This window comes from Melospiza georgiana, chromosome 4 (genome assembly GCF_028018845.1).
Source record: "Melospiza georgiana isolate bMelGeo1 chromosome 4, bMelGeo1.pri, whole genome shotgun sequence".
NCBI classification, from domain to species: domain Eukaryota; kingdom Metazoa; phylum Chordata; class Aves; order Passeriformes; family Passerellidae; genus Melospiza; species Melospiza georgiana.
In genome coordinates, this window is record NC_080433.1 from 15823753 (window position 1) to 15841983 (window position 18231).

At 43.3% G+C, this 18231-nt stretch overlaps 2 protein-coding genes across 3 annotated transcripts in view; both read right to left on the bottom strand.

Annotated features, from left to right (window-relative positions):
• Positions 1-13075, bottom strand: part of CHPT1 (choline phosphotransferase 1) — a 20294-nt gene extending 7219 nt beyond the window's left edge. For both annotated transcript variants that reach the window (XM_058023530.1, XM_058023531.1), the window contains exons 1-3: positions 12819-13075; positions 4243-4390; positions 3246-3387 (exon numbers count right to left, since the gene is read on the bottom strand). In XM_058023530.1, the coding sequence (XP_057879513.1) occupies positions 3246-3387; positions 4243-4390; positions 12819-13061 (533 nt within the window). In that variant the 5' untranslated portion in view covers positions 13062-13075. The remainder of the gene's footprint in view (positions 1-3245; positions 3388-4242; positions 4391-12818) is intronic.
• A 4427-nt stretch (positions 13076-17502) lies between these two features.
• The window catches only part of MYBPC1 (myosin binding protein C1), a 51588-nt gene continuing 50859 nt past the window's right edge, over positions 17503-18231 (bottom strand). Inside the window, exon 34 of the mRNA XM_058022336.1 lies at positions 17503-18228. Coding sequence (XP_057878319.1) covers positions 18128-18228 — 101 coding nt within the window. The 3' untranslated portion in view covers positions 17503-18127. The remainder of the gene's footprint in view (positions 18229-18231) is intronic.

Consider the following 18231-nt stretch of genomic DNA (forward strand, 5'->3'; position numbering starts at 1 on the left):
ATTACTTTCCTTGACTGAGAAAGCTACTCTATATGGGGCACACATCCCTGGCTAAGATTTAAAATGAAAGCTATACTCCTTTTCTGAAGCAAGCTACATATAATTTTGAAAGGGGGACACTTTAATGAATACACTGTTAACTACTGGAGAATTCTGTACAAATTTACAGACTTGTTGATGTCTAAGTGTCAAATCAAGGTTTAAGGTAAGCTCATAGTAAAAGCAATCAAACATTTCCATTAAAAGCACAGCAAATAAAAGCAGACACTATAACGAGCAGGCTGGGAAAGAAGGGATTTCTTTAAGCTTCATATCATGAAAACTTGACAGATACAGCCTGCAAAATAAGGGAGGACTGAGTCAGTGGATAGGTAAGCATTTGCCATATTTCTGAGAACATATAACTGCTATCTTACTTTCCTCCATAAAAGCTGTTTTAGGAAAGGTGGCCTTGTATGCCCTATGAAGTCCAGACTCCATATTTCACTTTTTTTTTGTTCTGAGACAAGACAGACAACTCTTTATTTTTGTATTTAATTGATGAAACCTCACATGAGGCCAAGGCTCAAGGAAAAAAAAATCAGTACTTTTTAAGCTTTAACATAAATAATGAAAAAAATGACAAAAAAAAAAAAAAGGGCATATAAAAGTTACCTTTTATGGTACCAAAAGTTTGAGACAGATATCTTATTTCATACAAAAGTTACCAGCAAACACTAATAATGAATGTTCAAGATTTCCTTTAGCAGTTGCAATAAATTTGCTCTTTTAATACCAATGGGTATTGCTAGTTAGCAAATGACCTATTGCAGAGGAAGCAGAGGGTTTTTAGAAGACAGCAATCATCTTTTGGGTTATGGAAAACATTTATCTCAACTTGATAATCTCAGTTAAAACTCCCTTCTTTCATCAGAAAGATGGTGATAAAATAGGCTAAATTTCATCACAATCTTGTGACTCTTAGAGGGTCCAGAGTTTAAACTACAGTTAGATGACAAGCTGAGGTGCTTTAAAGCCAAGAGCATGGGGAGTCCTCTTCTCCCTAAGGTGTATTCCCTCAGTTTTACTTGCTGCAGTGCTCACTGGACTGTCAGGTGAACCAGTCCAGCCTACCAGTGCAGTGTAGGCTTTTCACCTTCTGCCCATTTAATGAAGTGGCTTGAGGTCCAGTGACAGTGTCACAGGACAGGGGGCTGGGAGTGGGCTCTTCCTTCTCTGCCAGGGATGAAGTGTTACATGCACCCTGCCACTGCTGAACTTGCTGCTTACCTTATGCAAAAGCATCATGTGCAAGTGTTCAGAGGTTGCACTCTGTACTATTAACACCAGGATTTCTAATTTGCATTGCCTTTGTTGTTGCTTGTGGTGGGAGGAGGCTCAAACTTAAAGTTGTGCCAAAGTTTAATACTTAATTTCACAGTGGCTCAGACTGTGGGTGGCAATAGAACCCAAATCAGAGCTCAAAGACTTTAGTCAGACATCTGACAGTGTCACATTATTCAGCTCTCTGATCCTTCCTGGCCATCAGCACTAGCAATCTCGTTTGTGATTTATTTCTAAAATTTAGTGTTTCTAAGTGAGAAATAGCATCAGTGAAAACTTCCATCCATCTTATTATGTACCATCATATTTAGAGCACTATACTAATGCCTTCTTCACAGCTCTATGTTTAAGGGAAACATAATTGGGAGCCTTGAAAAAAAAATGACCTGTTTTCACTGGACAGAAATAAGTTATCTCATGGAAAAGTTGTGTCTGTTTAACTTTGAACAGTAACCATGGAACACCAGGCCATTCTGAGCTGTCTGTACACTATCATTATGTTAAAGCAGAAGTCACCAAGTTTTTACAAAATCTTTATGTGGTAAAGGAATCTCACTGCCTTCCTGATGTGGGGAAATCATTCTCATGCTTTTTGCAAGAATAAAAGGTCCAGAAAAGCAGTCATGTCTGCAAAAGGCCAGAGCTCATGGCCTGGTCCACCTCCCTTCAGAGCAGCCTCCTGTCCTGGACAGAAAGTATCCTATTTCAGCCATCACTGTAAAGCACCTATTTTTATTTACAGCACAAGATGTCCTTTAAAAACAACGGGATGTGTAGGCAGGCAGAAGAATTACAGTGGTAAATGTAATAATGTGGTAAAATGCATACCAGCAAATCAAAAAGAGCTCTTATCAATATCACAGAGACAGCTGCATTTGGTGCAATGTGCAGGGATAGCTGGTCACCAGCCTGTGGGCCAGCTGATTGGCTAAGGCAGCTCTGGCAGAGCAGAGCTAAGCAGGACTATGTAGAGCTGATTTAGCAAGTGACTGGCATTAGCAGGACACCCTTCCTGTATCCCTTATTTTCAGTTCTGCTACCACAGAAGTCTCAGACTTTTCCTCTTTTCAGAAGTAGTTATACTAAAGTGAAGCTCACTCCTTAAAACCAGAAAAGCCGTGGCCAGGCACTACCCGAAGTACAGAAGGGTGCAGCAATCCCTGCATTATTAGCAGTTAAACAGAAATTATTGTCTTCTACATTCATGTCATGACTTCTCCTCCTATGCTGCAGTGAAACAGATAAAATTTCTATCAAGTCATGAACAGCATCACAGCAGTCTCTAGAACTGACCTAACACAAAACCTAAAGGATATCAAAGCCAGTGTGAGCCAGATTTTAAAAAGGCTCTCACAAAAATGTAGGGTAATTCTTCAAGCGTTGCCACAGATCTGTGGAACTCCTTGAGGATGCTATGAGAGAGAGTTCATTCCAAGGAAGACTGAAAATGCCTATGAAAGGGAAACCCATTAGCAGGAGAATTTCTCTAAAATGCATGTGGTTTAGAGTTCCCTGGGGCTGAAACTGTTCTGGCTGGGAGATTACAAAGGGAGGTACCCAAATGCTTGCTCAGTCCCTACTCCTACACAGGGCACTTGTCTGCAATGTAAACAAGACCTCTGGCCTGAGTCTGCAAGTGCTTGTATGGGTTCTGACAACAAATCAGCTGAAAAAAGAGCCAAATGCATGCAAACAAAGCATACAGAGCTAAAAGCAGCTGTTAAAAGAACAGCAGAGTTCAGTATTATGCAGAATTTCAAGTTTTTGTCAGGTAAAACACAAGTCTGCTGGATTGAAAGGGAGATGAGAAAGAAGGTAAGAAAAAGAGAAAGCAGGGAGTAAATTAAGAACAAACTGAAATCAAGGAGGAGCTAGCAGTCTCAGACATTAAGCCACATGTAGTTCTAATGATACCTACTTACTTTCCAAACCTTAGTATGCCTGATACGTATGTCTGCCAGTGAGCAGAATAGAACATGAACAGTCCCACAAAACAACAGAAAAACAACCAGTCAGGATTTGATCCTAGTCGGATCGCTATGCAGGATCCAAGGACAAGAAATACTGAAAAGCAGAAATGAATATGTTAATCATATATCCTTTTTGCTTGAAGTTTAGAGAAATTAATTATATAAATAAATAAAATTACAAGACATTTTACATCATTCTAACAAAGTAATGCTATGACTGATACTTCACTGAGTAGCTGACCCTCAGGGGCAGTCCTGGTAGGAGAAACCAAAACACAGTATTCCTTTCCTGCCAAGGCAGGGCCCTGCCCTCTGGCCTACAGCAGCTGCTCTCCCTCCTCCTGGCCTTGCCATCTCGTGTTCTGTGCAACACCAACAACTTCAGCTGAAGAGCCAAGCTCAGGGAGACTGGCAGCTGCACTTCTCTGGGAAGTGACACATAAAGAAGCCACCAATTCCCACAGCAACTGTCTCAGCCATTGAGCTTTATGGAACTACAGGCACTGGCACCAACAGCAGCTCAGTTATGGAAAGTGAAACTCAGCAAGGTTTGCTTTTTCAGGACTCCCAACTTTTTAAAAACTACTTCTTCTAAGGAATATAAATCACCTTTCTTGTAAGTGCCAGGCTGGATGCCCTGTTACCAAACTGATATTTTGGCACCTTACTCCTAAAGGGGAATATGTGAAGATGCAAAGTTAAGTAAGAGCAGAACACATCTTACCCAACATCAGCCAAAGGAACTTCTAAAATACCCTCTGTTACTGGCCAGGGATGCAAAGGTCAGGAGATGGAGAAGTTATCCTAAAAAACCCTGTTCTGAGCAGGGGTTTGGACTAGATTATCTCCTGAGGTCCTTTTCAACTTCAACAATTCTGTGATTAATCAGCTGCTCCTGAAAACAGGCAACTTTTATAAACTAGGATGGGTGACAGTAAATGGAGGTTACCTGTGGAAATAGAGTCGCAACCATGATCAAAGAGCTCTCCAAGGGGAGAACTACTGTTTGTTCTTCTGGCTTGCTTCCCATCAATGGCATCCAGAGACTGGTAGATAAAAAGTCCTAGTGCACCCAGGAGGTAGGCCCAAAAAGGTGCCTGAAAGAGATTCACATAAAAGGTCACCAGGTAGTTTCCAATTTCTTAGCTGATAATCTGTTTCAATAAAGGTAAAATAATGTTCATCACAAAACCGTACTATATTGTGCTATCTGTTAATGGATAAACCAAACACCTTGCACTAATATCTACATGGATTGTAGTAACTACTGTAATGAACTACTTCAGATACACCAGTGGAACACAGGTCCTTCTATTCATTTAAGCAAAAACAAACCCAAAACTTTGACCCTTCTTCTGCATCAACTGACCTTCTTTTCTACCTTAAACCCACAGTGTTTCTGTGATTAGTTGCATTCTTTGTGCTGGAAAATGTTATAAAAATAAAAATCATCTTTAAAAAAGAAAGTAGTAGCAATGCACTTACTAAATCTGTCAGCAGTTTGTGTCACAGACACGTAGATGATTTGCTCGTATTTACAACATACAGATATAAAAACCCACTAAGTTTTTTACTAAATAAAGACTTCAGCCTTTAGGGAAAGATATTTCTTCCAACACACAAAAATTGACTACCTGGGCACTTTGGACAGGGCTTAAAAAATTAAGTAATTCACTAAATTGAAGGAGAAACTACCTACTTAATATACATAATCAGTTTCAAACCAAGCTGCTACATTAACACCACTGTTAGGTTCAAAGGAACTGTTCTGCACTCATTCCTTTGAAAAGCACTGTTTTCATATGCACACTCAGTCTGGCTTCATCTAGGAATTAGGTTTTGTTTAAAATTATTTCAAACACCTTTGGAACAAAGCACAGGCAACATTTTTTACTTCATGTAGTTTCCAGTTTCCAGTACTTCCCTTAGCATTCAGGAGTACTGTTGACAAAAATGAAGTCAGGTAAAAATGCTGGCAATGCAATTTGCAGGTTAAACAACCAAACACCCACAGGCAGGCACAGAGCTGAATCCTTTCCCACTCCCTGCTTAGGGACAGCTGCTGTGGTGCTGCTGCACCTCTGCAACTCCTCTCCTGCAGCACAGATTGACCAACATTTGCCCATGTATTTCCTAAGAGCAGTAAAGGCTATTAAGCAGATTAGACAGCAGATCAGATCTCAGTGTGCTGAGATTTGTCCACACTCAACTAAACCCAGTGTGACTGCTGGGGAAGAAGGGAAAATGGCAGCAGTAAGAATGCAGATGAGGTGCAGCTGCTCCTCTAGACATTCTGATGTCTCATCATCATTTTATTCATTGTCTTGAGCTAGAAAAAAAGTTATGCCTCCAGTTAGACTGGTCACAAAACACACTTAGCAGCCACATGCTTAAGGAAAGTCCAGTTCTGAATAGCATTTTTGCTGTTATTTAAGAATTTCTCATGTATTTCAGGCTGGCTGAAACACTGTTATCAAAGTCAATTGCTTGGCCGCTTCACCCAGCTTTGAAGGAAAAGACAGCCAAAACATCAGGAACTCACTTTAGGTGCAAGCTCTGGATTTGTATGCAAATGAAAATCTAGAAAACTTTTAAACATTCTTCAAAACTGGCAAGGCTGTCTCCTCCTTTAATCCAAGGAAACCAAGAAAAATTGTTATCACAGATCATGTAGTAACCCTTAAACAGGTGAAAGAGGATGAGGAAATATTATTATTCCAATGGGCATTTAATATACAGGTATTTGATAACTACTGCAAAGATTACACTGTAGAAATCCAGGTCAAGTGAGGACAGCAATACAAGTTTGATGCTTAGTGATGGAATTAGTTGAGTTTCTTAGGTTTATTCTCCCTTCTAGGTTAATTCAACAACAAAATCTTGTCTTGGGGAATGTAGTTAAACCAGGGAGGAAAGTTTTAGCCACCTTTTGAAAAAGTTTCACTCCTCTAATGAAAGGATAGAGCCTGTGGAGGACAGGAGGTGCCTGTAGCTACCCCAGGACTGAGGATCACCAGAAGCCCCAGAGAGGCACAGAGAACTCAAGGGTCTCTCATGGCACGAGCTCTCTTGGTCTCACACTGTGCAGGGGGTCTGCAGCTACCTCCACTTGCTCTGCATCCTTCAAAAATAGAGGGCTGTCAGTCATTGCTCAGGTACTTCAGAACATAAAAGCACAGTCAGGACTTTGTTGAAGCTGAGATAATTTTAGCTGTGATATAATCTACATACTAAAGTTAGCACAGTACATACACTGGCTTTCAAACTAACTTTGTTAGATGGAGAATAACAGAGAATCTCAAACACAGCAGCTCCAGACCAACGAGCAGAAAGGCCACGAAAAATCACTGGTTGCACTGCTGTCTTTTAAAGGAGTGTTTGAAAGACACAGCCCATTTTATCAGCAGTATTTCTGTGAAGTGCCACAAAGGCCATCTGCAGTGTGAGGTGTCCTTATGGTGACAAACTTCCATTAATTCTGAAAACATAGCTTGAGATCTACCTTTAGCTTCTTGCTAAAGCAAGTGTAACACAATATATGTAAAAATAAACAAATACATCAGCTTTAATTCAAACTTCTCCTATTAGGGCTTTTTGACAAAACAGTAGCTTTTTTTCCAGTTGCAAGTTATGGTACAGCTATGATCATTCAGACTAATCCAAGTCTGTCTGCATTAGCTCCTACTGGCACAAATCAAAGCAAGAGTCCCTCAAGCTCTCTGTCTGCCCCTTGCTGATCTGGACAAAGGGTGAGCATTTTCATCTGTCTCCCAATGAGGATCATCTGTATCCATTAGCACCTGTAGCAGATGTATCCGGATCCCCCACAGTTAAAGAGAAAGGAAAAAGAATTCTTACTTATGTTAGTAAGAATAGCATATGTCAGAGAGCTTAGAAACACTATCTGAAGCATTTCATCCCTAGGCCTTGACTTCAAATCTAAACCAGAGTGGTAAGAACCAAAATTCACTTGTGATCAACTACCATTTAGCAGCTCTAATATTTTAATTGGTAAAACACAGTTTTCCAAATCACCAGTGAGTCGTAATAACCATGGATTTTCTCTGATATCCACCCTCCCAATACAGCTCCTGCTGCTGTCTCCTTTGCCTTCTCATGTGCCTGGCTGTCCATCCAGGGATGTCCCCTGATGGCTTCCCACACTGGACCCAAGTAGTTTTCAAATTAGAGAAGTGGGAGCATCTGAGAATGCTGACATGGCTAAGCAGAAAGGTCAGGAGGCTCCCAATAACCATCAACTTTTCACTGATGAGGTGTTTATTACCTCTGCCCAAAGTTATATCCTGCCCAAGCAAATGCATTATTTGGCCAGACCTAGGTGCTATTCTCACAGACCTAGAAGAGAACAGAAACCTGAGGGGGAGGAGGCAGGGAGGGAGAGGGGGATGCTCAAAGGGGTGTCTGAAAATACTACAATCCCAGAATTCTGTCACACACAGATTCTATACAGTAGAATTGGTCATCTGATAACCCAGAGCATGTCAAAATGTACAAGAAGTGTTTGACAGGTATGTGTGACATGCCTCTCCTTCAGGAAAAAATGGGGGTAGAACAGCAGGCATTCTTCTACTCCCATGATTCCACCCCGCAAAAGAGCATGGGCATCTGCAAAAGACTACATGTGTCAGGGAAACCTCTTAGAAATTGTTTCAAGCACAACTCTCAAATCCAGAGAATTCAACAGGCCAAGCTTGTGCAGTATTTAAAGATTCAGTTCCTTAATTACTCATCATGTTTAGCCATAATCTCACTTCCTCAATCCACGCCTAAGAGTGTTGCCCTAGTTTACATGGCACCTCTCTGGACCAGATCCAGAGCAGAGGGAGACATTCTGACTGGACTTCCCCCTAAACATGGCTCATTTCCCACGCTTCTGTTCAGCACAAACCACTGTTTGTGTTTGTAATAACTGTACTAACAAATTGTACTAACAGCAAGAAGAGGGAAGGGGCTGTTCAAACCTGAGCTACAGCAGGGAAGGCAGCATGGAAGAAAAATAAAATAACCAAATAATTATTTGTACCATACTCCAAGTGCATTTCATGCATACCAAGGACTCTCGGCATTCCTTTAACATCCTTGTCTCTCCAACAAGCCCTGTCTGAGAGCTCTCATCCTTCTGTGTCAGGATTCCTAGCCTCCTTACTTCATGCCAAATAACCTCCTTCTCCCATTCACAACTGACCTGTTCCCCTCTTGTGGGTTTTGGCTGAATTTCCCACTCCACTCAGTGCTTCACATTTATTTGCCAAGTCAGGTAATGCTTTTTCCTTCATGCTCTTCTCCCCCTGCCCCCCACACATACATGCTCTGCTCATACCAGCTGCTCCAGTTTAACTTCTTTTCTACTTCTCTACTCTCCCACAAAGCTCAGCTGTGTGCCTGCTGTTTACATAATATCATACGTGTCAATATCTTCCTCTCATTCTGCCCTCTGGCAGGCCTCTTTCATTTTAAAGGTGGTTCAGCTGTTTGTTTGGGTTTGCTGTTGTTTTTTTTTTAAGTTTTTTTGAAAGAGAGAGAGGCAGAGACAGCATCTTACCAGTGTTCCTCTCCCTCCAAACAGCTGATAGCAGAGCCAGGTAGAGGCACTCAGACTCTTCCCTGCTCTGTCTCCCTGGATATATGGCTTTCTAAACAGCACATTTAAGCAAGGTATAAACTTTCCCCTTTTATAAACTCACTACACCGTTTCTTGAACAATCCTACAGAGCTAGCCACCACAAGCCTCCCTTCCTTCCCTTAGCTCCCTGCAGGAGAACCCTTGGGCCTCTGCCCCCTTTTCCTATCACTGCCCAAAAAGCAAATCCGTAATTCATCCTTTTCTCTTCTGTCTTCCTCTGTTCCCACCTCTTTGCTTAGATCATGCTGAAAGTGCTACAAGAATTATTTTCAAATAGTTATAATTCAATACAATCTAATAATTACATGATGCACTTCTGTCTGAAATTCTAGCTTCTCAAACTATTCTACAATTGCATGACTTTATAAAAGAGGGCAGATTTAGACTAAATATTTGGAAGATTTTTTTTATGATGAGGGCTATGAAACACTGGCACAGGTTGCCCAGAGAGGTGGTGGATGCCCCATGCCTGGAAATATTCAAGGTCAGAATGGACAGGACTCTGAGCAACCCAATCCAGCTGAAGATGTCCCTGCTGATGGCAGAGAGGCTGGGCAGGAGGACCTTTAAAGGTCTTTTCCACCCAGCTATTCTATGATTTTAGAGGGACCTGTGGCTGATCTTGAAGGATTACCAAAGCTAGACTCCTCCACGGGCAATCATGAAAACAGAGGATCAAAGTTCCCTTTCTCCTTTTTACAAATATTATGATGTTTAGTCAGTTTTCTTCCTGGTTTTCCCCAGAAAGGGGAAGGATATGCAAGATTCCCTTGCAAAGCCTTATGAATTGACTAGCTGCTTCAGAGTCTGCTGGCAGTAGAGCAAAACAATTCACTGTCTTATGGTGGGGATGAAACAGAAATCCTCACCTAAAAACTGCTCCTTTTGCACTCTAATGCACCAGATACACATTGTTCTTACTTAATGTCAGCAAGAGTTTGCATTCCTAAATATTTCCCAATGAGTGTCAAAAAAAAAATAAAAAATAAAAAGAACACAACCCAGGCTGCAGACACAGTGAAAACAATCCACAGAACATGAAATGTGCAGGTGGTGTCCTCTCCACCACCACACCTGGATACTGTTTTTATAGATTGCTGTCCTAAATTACAGAGATTAGGAAAATAAAAATGTGCACCTGAATCATGGTTACAATAATGCCTGAGGGGTGCACCTTCTAATTTAGCTGTAAATAAGAAAGTTTATGTTGAAACATGCACCTAGAGGAGACAGTGATACAAAAATCATGTTCCTGCTAGGCAAGGAAATATTACTGAAGCAGACAATATTTTCTAATTCCAAACCATACTGTGCCAGTCAGTAACAAACAGGTTTTCAGTAGCTGCTGATACTGAAGAAGATAAAAAGGATAGTGTATAGGGAAATAACAGCTCCATGTTAGGAGAACAAGAAAGCATTTTGTGGTTTGAGACATTAATTTTATTGGGGAAGGGAAATCATGGAAATCACTGCAATAGGACAAAATGGAAGCGCAAAGTACAAACAGGTTCAGAACAACTAACTCAGAAGGCAAAATAATGAGGTGGAAGGTGTCTGTGGGGAAACAGATCTGTCCATTGCTTTCTAGTAAGTAACTCAAACAGAATCCCTTGCAGAGAAACTGCTAAGCCACAGTCTTCTGGCAGCTGGAAAGGTATACATATACAGTGGAGAAAGATCTCCTTGCTAAGCACCTGTTGGCAGCTGCTCTCTGAGAGATTTCAACTACCAGTCTTGTTTTGGATGGTTTGTACAAATATCAGGACTTTTGTGTTTTCAAAAAATGCTTAACCAAACTTAAGATTGGCTAGGGAATACGGAACAACCACATAAACCAACTCAAAAGAAATCCCCTACACCAAAACCCAAAAGTTCTTGTTACTTTATCCAAGTCTTCTATTCAGTGCTCCTACCTGTGAGACTATAACAATGTCATAGACAATGGATGTTTGTCCAGGTGATCAAGACACATTCACGATGAAAAGAGGCGCTGTTGAAGTGCACTAGGGTATTAGTTCAGTCTGTGATTTCAAGCATCTTTAATGTAATTGTCAGCTCCACCCATCCCTTCCAGGCAACACATCCCAGTCAAAACTACAAAGCAGGTGTTACAACAGTGCATGCAGCACCTGTCAGGGTTGCAACAGATTCAGCTCTTTCAAAAAGCCATCCAGAAACATGATCTCAACTTAGGCAGAAGAGGAGCTTAGTCATTAAACAAGCTGGAGGGAGAATGATGCTTCTAAGTGATGCAGCAAGAGAAAAATCAGGGCTGTTCTCACAGAGCAGAGGCAACAAACAAAACAACAGGAAAAGGCTGGATCCACAATGCATGTTTATAAAGGATATACTGATATCTGAACACAAATGTATAGTCCAAAATAGAGGTTCTTATAAAATCCAGCTAGTAACAAAAGTTCCTAAAATCCAACCTAAGTTTTCCTGGAAGGAATAGTTCCCTGGATATCTGCAACACAACTTTTTTTCTTTTTGTACAAGAGTCCCCAAAGGAAAAATAACTTAAGTAAAATTTACTTTCTGCTTTTAGTTTTGAACAGCAAAGAGAAAAAGCTAAAATGAGCATTCAGACACATAGCTGGCACAACTGATATTTTCATCACAAAACCAAGCTAAAGGTAGCAGTACACAAGCATTTTAATTCTGAAAGTGGGACTAGAAGACCATCTGTAGTTTCCAACCATTCACTGTCATCTCTGTCTTCTCTTTTACTGCCTGGGTGCCTCTACAGGGTGATGTGTATCAGGGGAGTGGTTAGGGTGAGACCAAACCAAAGCTAATTTCAATCTGGATCAGTTTCCTGATATGTCTGCCACAAACACCTCTGCTAACATAAAGGGCACAGCAACTAGAGAAAAAGTAATGTTCTTCTGACAAGAACACTCACCAGGGTAAAGCTATGGTATTAAAAAAGTCCCAAGCAACTGCCAACCTCTGCTGTTAGAATTTAAACCCATCAGAACACAAGAAAAATGGCCACAAGGTATTTTACCCAAGGTATTTGGGTATTTTACCCACATAAAGCAATTTCCCCCTGCTATTTTCTACTCTAACTACCATAAAGACTCTGCTATGGGAAACTTGCAACAGGCTGGGAGGCTCTGATGGAGCTCCTGAAATTAACTGAGAAACTGTAGGCACTGCAGGTCAAGTGAGAGCAGCACCTGCCCACGATAACAAGCCTGTTTTCCTTCCAGAAGTCAAAGCAATTAAAGTTTCCCACACAAGGAGGGATAAATTTGAGCAGCTGTCAGCAAATTCACCTGTCCTCCAGCCCAGCCGCAGCTCTGATGCCCAAGCGACATCACCGCGTTTCGTGGTCCCGCCCTGCCCTGCTCCTGGGCACATCCCGCACCTCCATCATGACCTGCCGCTGTTTCTACACGCACGGCCCCTGTGTGAGAAGGGGGGACATTCCCTTCCCGGCCATGGAATGCAAGATGGGCTGTGTACGAGGCGGGGTCCCTGTCCCAGGTGATCCCGGCCGTGCCCTCCGCTCCACAGCGCGCAGTGCAGGCCAAGCGCCCGCCGCACCACAGCCGCGGCCCCACGGGGCCCTCTGGGCGGGGACCCTCGTCCTTCCACGCGATCCCTACAGCGTTTTGCCTTTCCAACTGTAACACCCATCTCCAGCTGGACCCCTGCTGCCCCACAGGGCGAGCCGCTCCGCTGACTGCTCAGCAGAGCCCCGCAGCCCTGCCTGAACCCTCCGTGCCGAGGGACGGGCCACGCGTGTCGCTGCGGTGGAGCCCGAAGTGCCAGGGCACCGCACCCGCGCCGGGCACGGGCACCTCCGGGAGGCACCAGCCGAGCCGAGCCGAGCCGCGGCCCCCGCGCCCGGCTGCAGCCGCGTCGGGCGGTACCTGCTCCGTGGCGCTGGGGCAGCAGGCGATGAGCGGCAGCGCCGTCAGGCAGTTCAGCAGGAGGCCGCCCAAGGTGATGGCGTTGGGCGCCAGCCCCCGCGGGACCTGCTCCACCAGCCAGCCCCAGTAGGGCTGCAGCCACGGCTCCAGCAGCGAGCACCCGGCCGAGCTGTAGCGGTGCTGCTCCAGGCGCTTCAGCTGCGCCGGGCTGAGGGGCGCGGGCAGCGCCCAGGACACGGCCATGCCCACGCCAGCGGGACGCATGGCACCGGGGTCAAGGAGCCGCCGCCGCCGCTCGGGGCGGGGCTGAGCAGAGCCGGGGGCAGCGGCGGAAGAAGCCGACGCCCAACAGCGCCTTGGCCGGAGGGGAACGGCCGCCCCCGCCTCGGCCAACGCGCGGCGAACGCCCTCGCCCCCGGCTCGGCTTTGGCTCCTTGGCCCCGAACGCGCGGCGCTCTCACGGCCCCGGCCCCGGAGCGAGCACGGCTCCGCCGGCCCCGCCTCGCCGTGCGGGGCTGGGGATGCCCGGGCGGGGGGAAGCCCTGGGTCGGGGCGGGTGCGGCCGGCAGGGCCCGTCCCGCCGCCTCCGCAGGCCGCGGGCGGTCAGGGCCGGGGCTGTCCCCGGGGACAGGCGGCCGTGCGCGCACCTCTCATCTCGGCGGCGTGAATGAGTACCGCTTCCATCCGTGATCTCGGCTCACCTCCCTTTCACAAGTTTTATCGTGCAGAGGGGCTGCACGCAGCAGGTGGCCAGGAGGATTTTTGCTGGAGCAGAGCATAAAGGCAGGGTTTGAGCAGCAGGTGACATCCCTGCTGCCAGCAGGACAGTGCCTGCAGGGACGGTGGCCCCACGGTATCACCCAAAGATCCCTCCCCATTGCCTGGGGATTCTGGTGTTAACGTGTTACGGAGCAACTGCACTACACCGCGCCTATTTCACATCCTTGACTTGCTTAGGGAGGGTACTTCAAATCAAATGTGCCTTTTGAGAAATTGTGGCACATCAAGTCATTTGAATTGGTCATGTGAAGGGTTGTAGATGCGTTCCTGAATGTCCAGGAAGGTGTGTGGTTTCTGGGTGAGGCTGAGGAAAAGCTGTGTGGCTGAAGTAGAAAGTGAAAAATACAACATGCAATGGCGTCTTCTTAGTATTGGAAATTCTCTTTTTTAAGTTGCTCCATTGTGAGCCAGAGGGTGCAGCTTTCTGTCCAGACACTGCAGTTTCCTGGACAGAGCTGCTTCCTGTTATTCAAAGGGAGCTGATTCACTTCAAGTGATAAGGTTATAATGTGTTTGAGGAGGTTTCTCTATTGCAAAAGTCAGGAATGCTTGGCACATGTTAAGTAGTGATTTCCAAATCCTACCGTGTGCTATGGGCATTCCAAGTGCTATGTCATTCATCAGCTGATTTAATTTACAGATCATTAATAACAGTATGATGCAGTAATTGTCTTTGGAGGCCAAAGCAGAGAGGATAGGAACTGTTAGTAAAGGAGAATATATAGTCTGGATTTACATATAATATAGTAAAGAAAGGCTCAGTTACAGCCAACTGGAAAATGGCAAAAGGGAAATCTGACAGAGTCACAACCAGTCAGATCCCCAGTCCACTGGAATCACTACATTTGGAAGAAGGTAAAACTCTGTCTCATTTAATATTCTGTGCACCACTGTGGTCAATGAGCATAATAGAACTGGTATTTATGGAGAGATTGCTCTTTGGATAGCTGGAGGAAAAGAGAAACTGGGGAAAGAAGTAGAGGGGAAAGTAACTGGCAAAGTGCCACATTAGAGGAAGAAACAGATTCCCTACTGAATTTATCACTGGGCTTGGGGAGCTGTTTGTTTTAATTTCAAAAGCATTCATCAACAAAGCATAGAATAAGGGAACACAGAATTTTAAGTCCAGTGTGTTTAGTCTTCTAGCGCTTCTTCAGCATTCAAGATGCAGTTTTGCTTCCAAAGCAGCAGCTTTACCTGTCAGTCAGGAAAGCAGGACATGAAAGTCAAGTGACAGTAAGTACACTGTGCTTAAAATAGAATGCCTTTTGCTCCAGAATCTTAAAATGCAACAAAAGACTTTCACTAAGTGAGAGTCCCTTCACAATGCTCTGTAAAATGTACTAATATTACACTTTCCCCCCCTAAAAGGAAGTTCAGGAAGTTTAAAATTATTCTTATAAAAGGAATACTTTAAAAATTCTGACTCTTCATAAAGACCTTATTAACAGTATATCCTAATTTAAATAATCTTTTAAGGATTACTTGTCTCTTTTTTATTCCTCTCCTTTATATTTGTGAAATTTTTTTTCAGTAAAGGAAAAGTGTGCTGGCAGTAGCTGTGTTCTTTTAATGCACATGGGTAACTGCAGTGCCTGTATCAAGATCCACATATACCAGTTTGAGAATGGAGCTGTATTTCTACATTTATGTACCAAATAACCTCCCATGGGCAGAGAAAGCAAATAGGAGCCAAGAGAAGACCAGATATCTTCTTCTGGCTTCATTAAAAATAAACAAAAATATTTTAAATTAACTTTGATTCATCCCCCTGTGTCTATCTATGCGTGTTTACATGTATTTGCTGCCCTCTGATCTCTTTCAGGTTTGCTAATTACCTGGAAATCCCTGTAGCTTTGGAGAAATTTCTTTGGAGAATTATGTCACATCTACAGCATGATATTCTGTTGCTTCTGTTCCCTCTAAGTTGCTTCTCCTGTGGTGGCTGTTTGGTACCTCTTTATTTTCCTAAGCTGATTAATTGCTGATTTCATTAGCATTTCCTTTGGGGTTGGTCACTGTTACATCCACTAAACATCATTCCTGGAGAATCCTATAGGGCAAATTGTCATAAACCAAAACTTTTCTTTCCATTATTCTCCCGATAAGGTTCTGCAGCCTGTTTTAAATCACTAGAAATCCCTGTCCTGTCCTACACCATCCAATAATTTCTCTGAAATTCAGTTAACTCTTGATCCAGAGTGCTGGCTGCTCGGTGTAGTCTGGATTTAGAGCAGGTTAATGCCCCCTCCTCTCATCCCCAGCCTGAGGGGGTGCAGGGGGAGGAATTGAGGGCAGCTGAGTACAACGCTTACTGTTCACACAGGGAAAAGGAGCTTAGGTCAGCTTGTTGTTTAACAACGCTGGCATCTGGGAGAAATTAGAGTGGCTAATTCCATCCACAGAGAGCCTGCAGAAGCTGAGGTTATGCTGGGCTTCCAGGCTGTCATGTGTGGGATATTAAGACTGAGGAGGCAGATAAATGTAACCTTGAAGCTGTAAATGTTATGTATACAAAGTGCAGGTGTCTGTGTGCTTCATTTTTGGGTTTACTGACAAGCAGAAACTCACAAAAACTGTAGCTTTTGGTGCTGACTATAACAGACTCATACTACTTTAAATGTGGGCCATGTACTTAAATGCTTAAATCTCCACGGCATTTAATCAAACTGACCTTCTCCTGCAGCTTTCTGTGCTTCAAAATACATGAAGGGAATCTCAATTCACTGGTGAGATACAAAATAAACAAATTATTATGAAATTCTGTATGAAATTCTTTGCCTAGTATATGTGTTGCTTTCTTTCATGTATTGGTGTGAATGAATGTGTAGGAGAGGATTGATTTTGGCAGGAGCAGGGTGAAATGCAGGTAGGGTGTGGAGGGGTGCCCAGGATCACTGGGAATGCAGAATTGCTTCCCTGCACAGAGAACACCACAGAAGAAATCACTAAGATAAAAAGAGTGAAAAAAGTATCTATCTATCTATCTATCTATCTATCTATCTATCTATCTGTCTGTCTGTCTGTCTGTCTGTCTATCTATCTATCTATCTATCTATCTATCTATCTATCTATCTATCTATCTATCTATCTATCTGTCTATCTATCTAATCTATCAGAGTAAGATTTACAGAACACTGTGAGAAAATGCACTCAGATCCCCAAAGCGAAAGAAATGGGAGCACAGCTGTGAAAACACCACTTCAGGTGTGGCAGTTCAGAGTAACACATTCTTTTTTTATTGCATAATTACTGACTGCTGCGTGTTTGAAAATGCGCCGACATCAAATAAACATCTTGTGATGTACTACTGGTCTAAGTAGGCCTTTATCTTTATAAACCCTAATTGGAGATCAGTCATTAGCCAGTGAGCACATAACCTGCCCTGTTTGTACAGCCAGAGTGAGAATTGGTAAATAAATGTCAGGGCAATAAGGAACTGAGAGCCTGGCCAAAATATGTGTGACCTTGTGTCTCTCATGTTTGCTGGAGACTCAGGGACAATCAGCCCCTCTCCTAAAGAACTTGGATTTTAATGATGCTGGAGTTGGAGAAGAAATGTAGGTGTTCTACCTTATCTCAGGCACTTTTGCCATGCACAGTGAACTCCCCATTGCTATGTCTGAGTCCCTTTTCTGATGTGATGGCTGCAAGAGCTCCATGAGTTACTGGGGGAAGGGAGTGGAACCAGAATGGTGAAAGCCATCATGGCTGGCATTTATCACATTTAAAATACTGAAAAATGCACAGATAAAAAGTTGCATGTATCGATAGCATTTATCCCCTCACATTCTGTGTCATGTATCTTAAGGTGTAAGCCCACTGGGCTGCTGATACTGTAAGTGGAAATAAAACAAGAAATGTGGTAAAATGAGACAGAAAAACAAGGTCAACAAGAACTCAATAGATCTTAAACACTTCATGTTTATTGTACATTAAATAAAACAATTTCAGTTAAGTTGAGAGACCAGTGGGTTGGATTTAGGAAATCAAAACTTCTATAGGAAGATATGTTCAGCTTAAATGATCATTAATTACATATGCATTAGTTACATTATAGTAAAACCATATTCTGTTAAACAATTCTTGGGTGAATAAGGTACATTATCAGAGGTATGTATTCCAAGGATCTTATTGCACATCTACTGGCTAATCCATGTACTTCCAGTCTGAGAAAGATATGCTTTGTACCACTGAGAACAGACTGACTGCTTCCTTGTGCTTGTTACACAGCTTCCTCTCTTTCCTCATTAAAAACCAGAACACGATACCAAACAGAAAATAAAGCCGAACGTTACAAAACGTGTGTTGTCTTCAGTTCATTTCATTTCAACCTCAAAGCAATCCATGCGTAATTCTTTCTTTTCAGTAAGAGCAGGTAGGGAAAACAAAAGGACAATTAAGGGGGAAAAAAAAAGGTCATAAAATCCCCCACTGCACATGTTTTTCTGTCGTTGCAAGAACTAAAATGTTGTTATTATTCTGCTACCAGCTTCCAGTGCAGTGGAGGAAGCTCTGTGGACGGACTCTCACTTCCCTTCAGTTTTGTCTGCCTGCACTTCACGCATATACGAGTCAATGATGTGCGGAGGCACTCCATCCATTAATAGCTTGAAGAATGAAAGCCCACCTA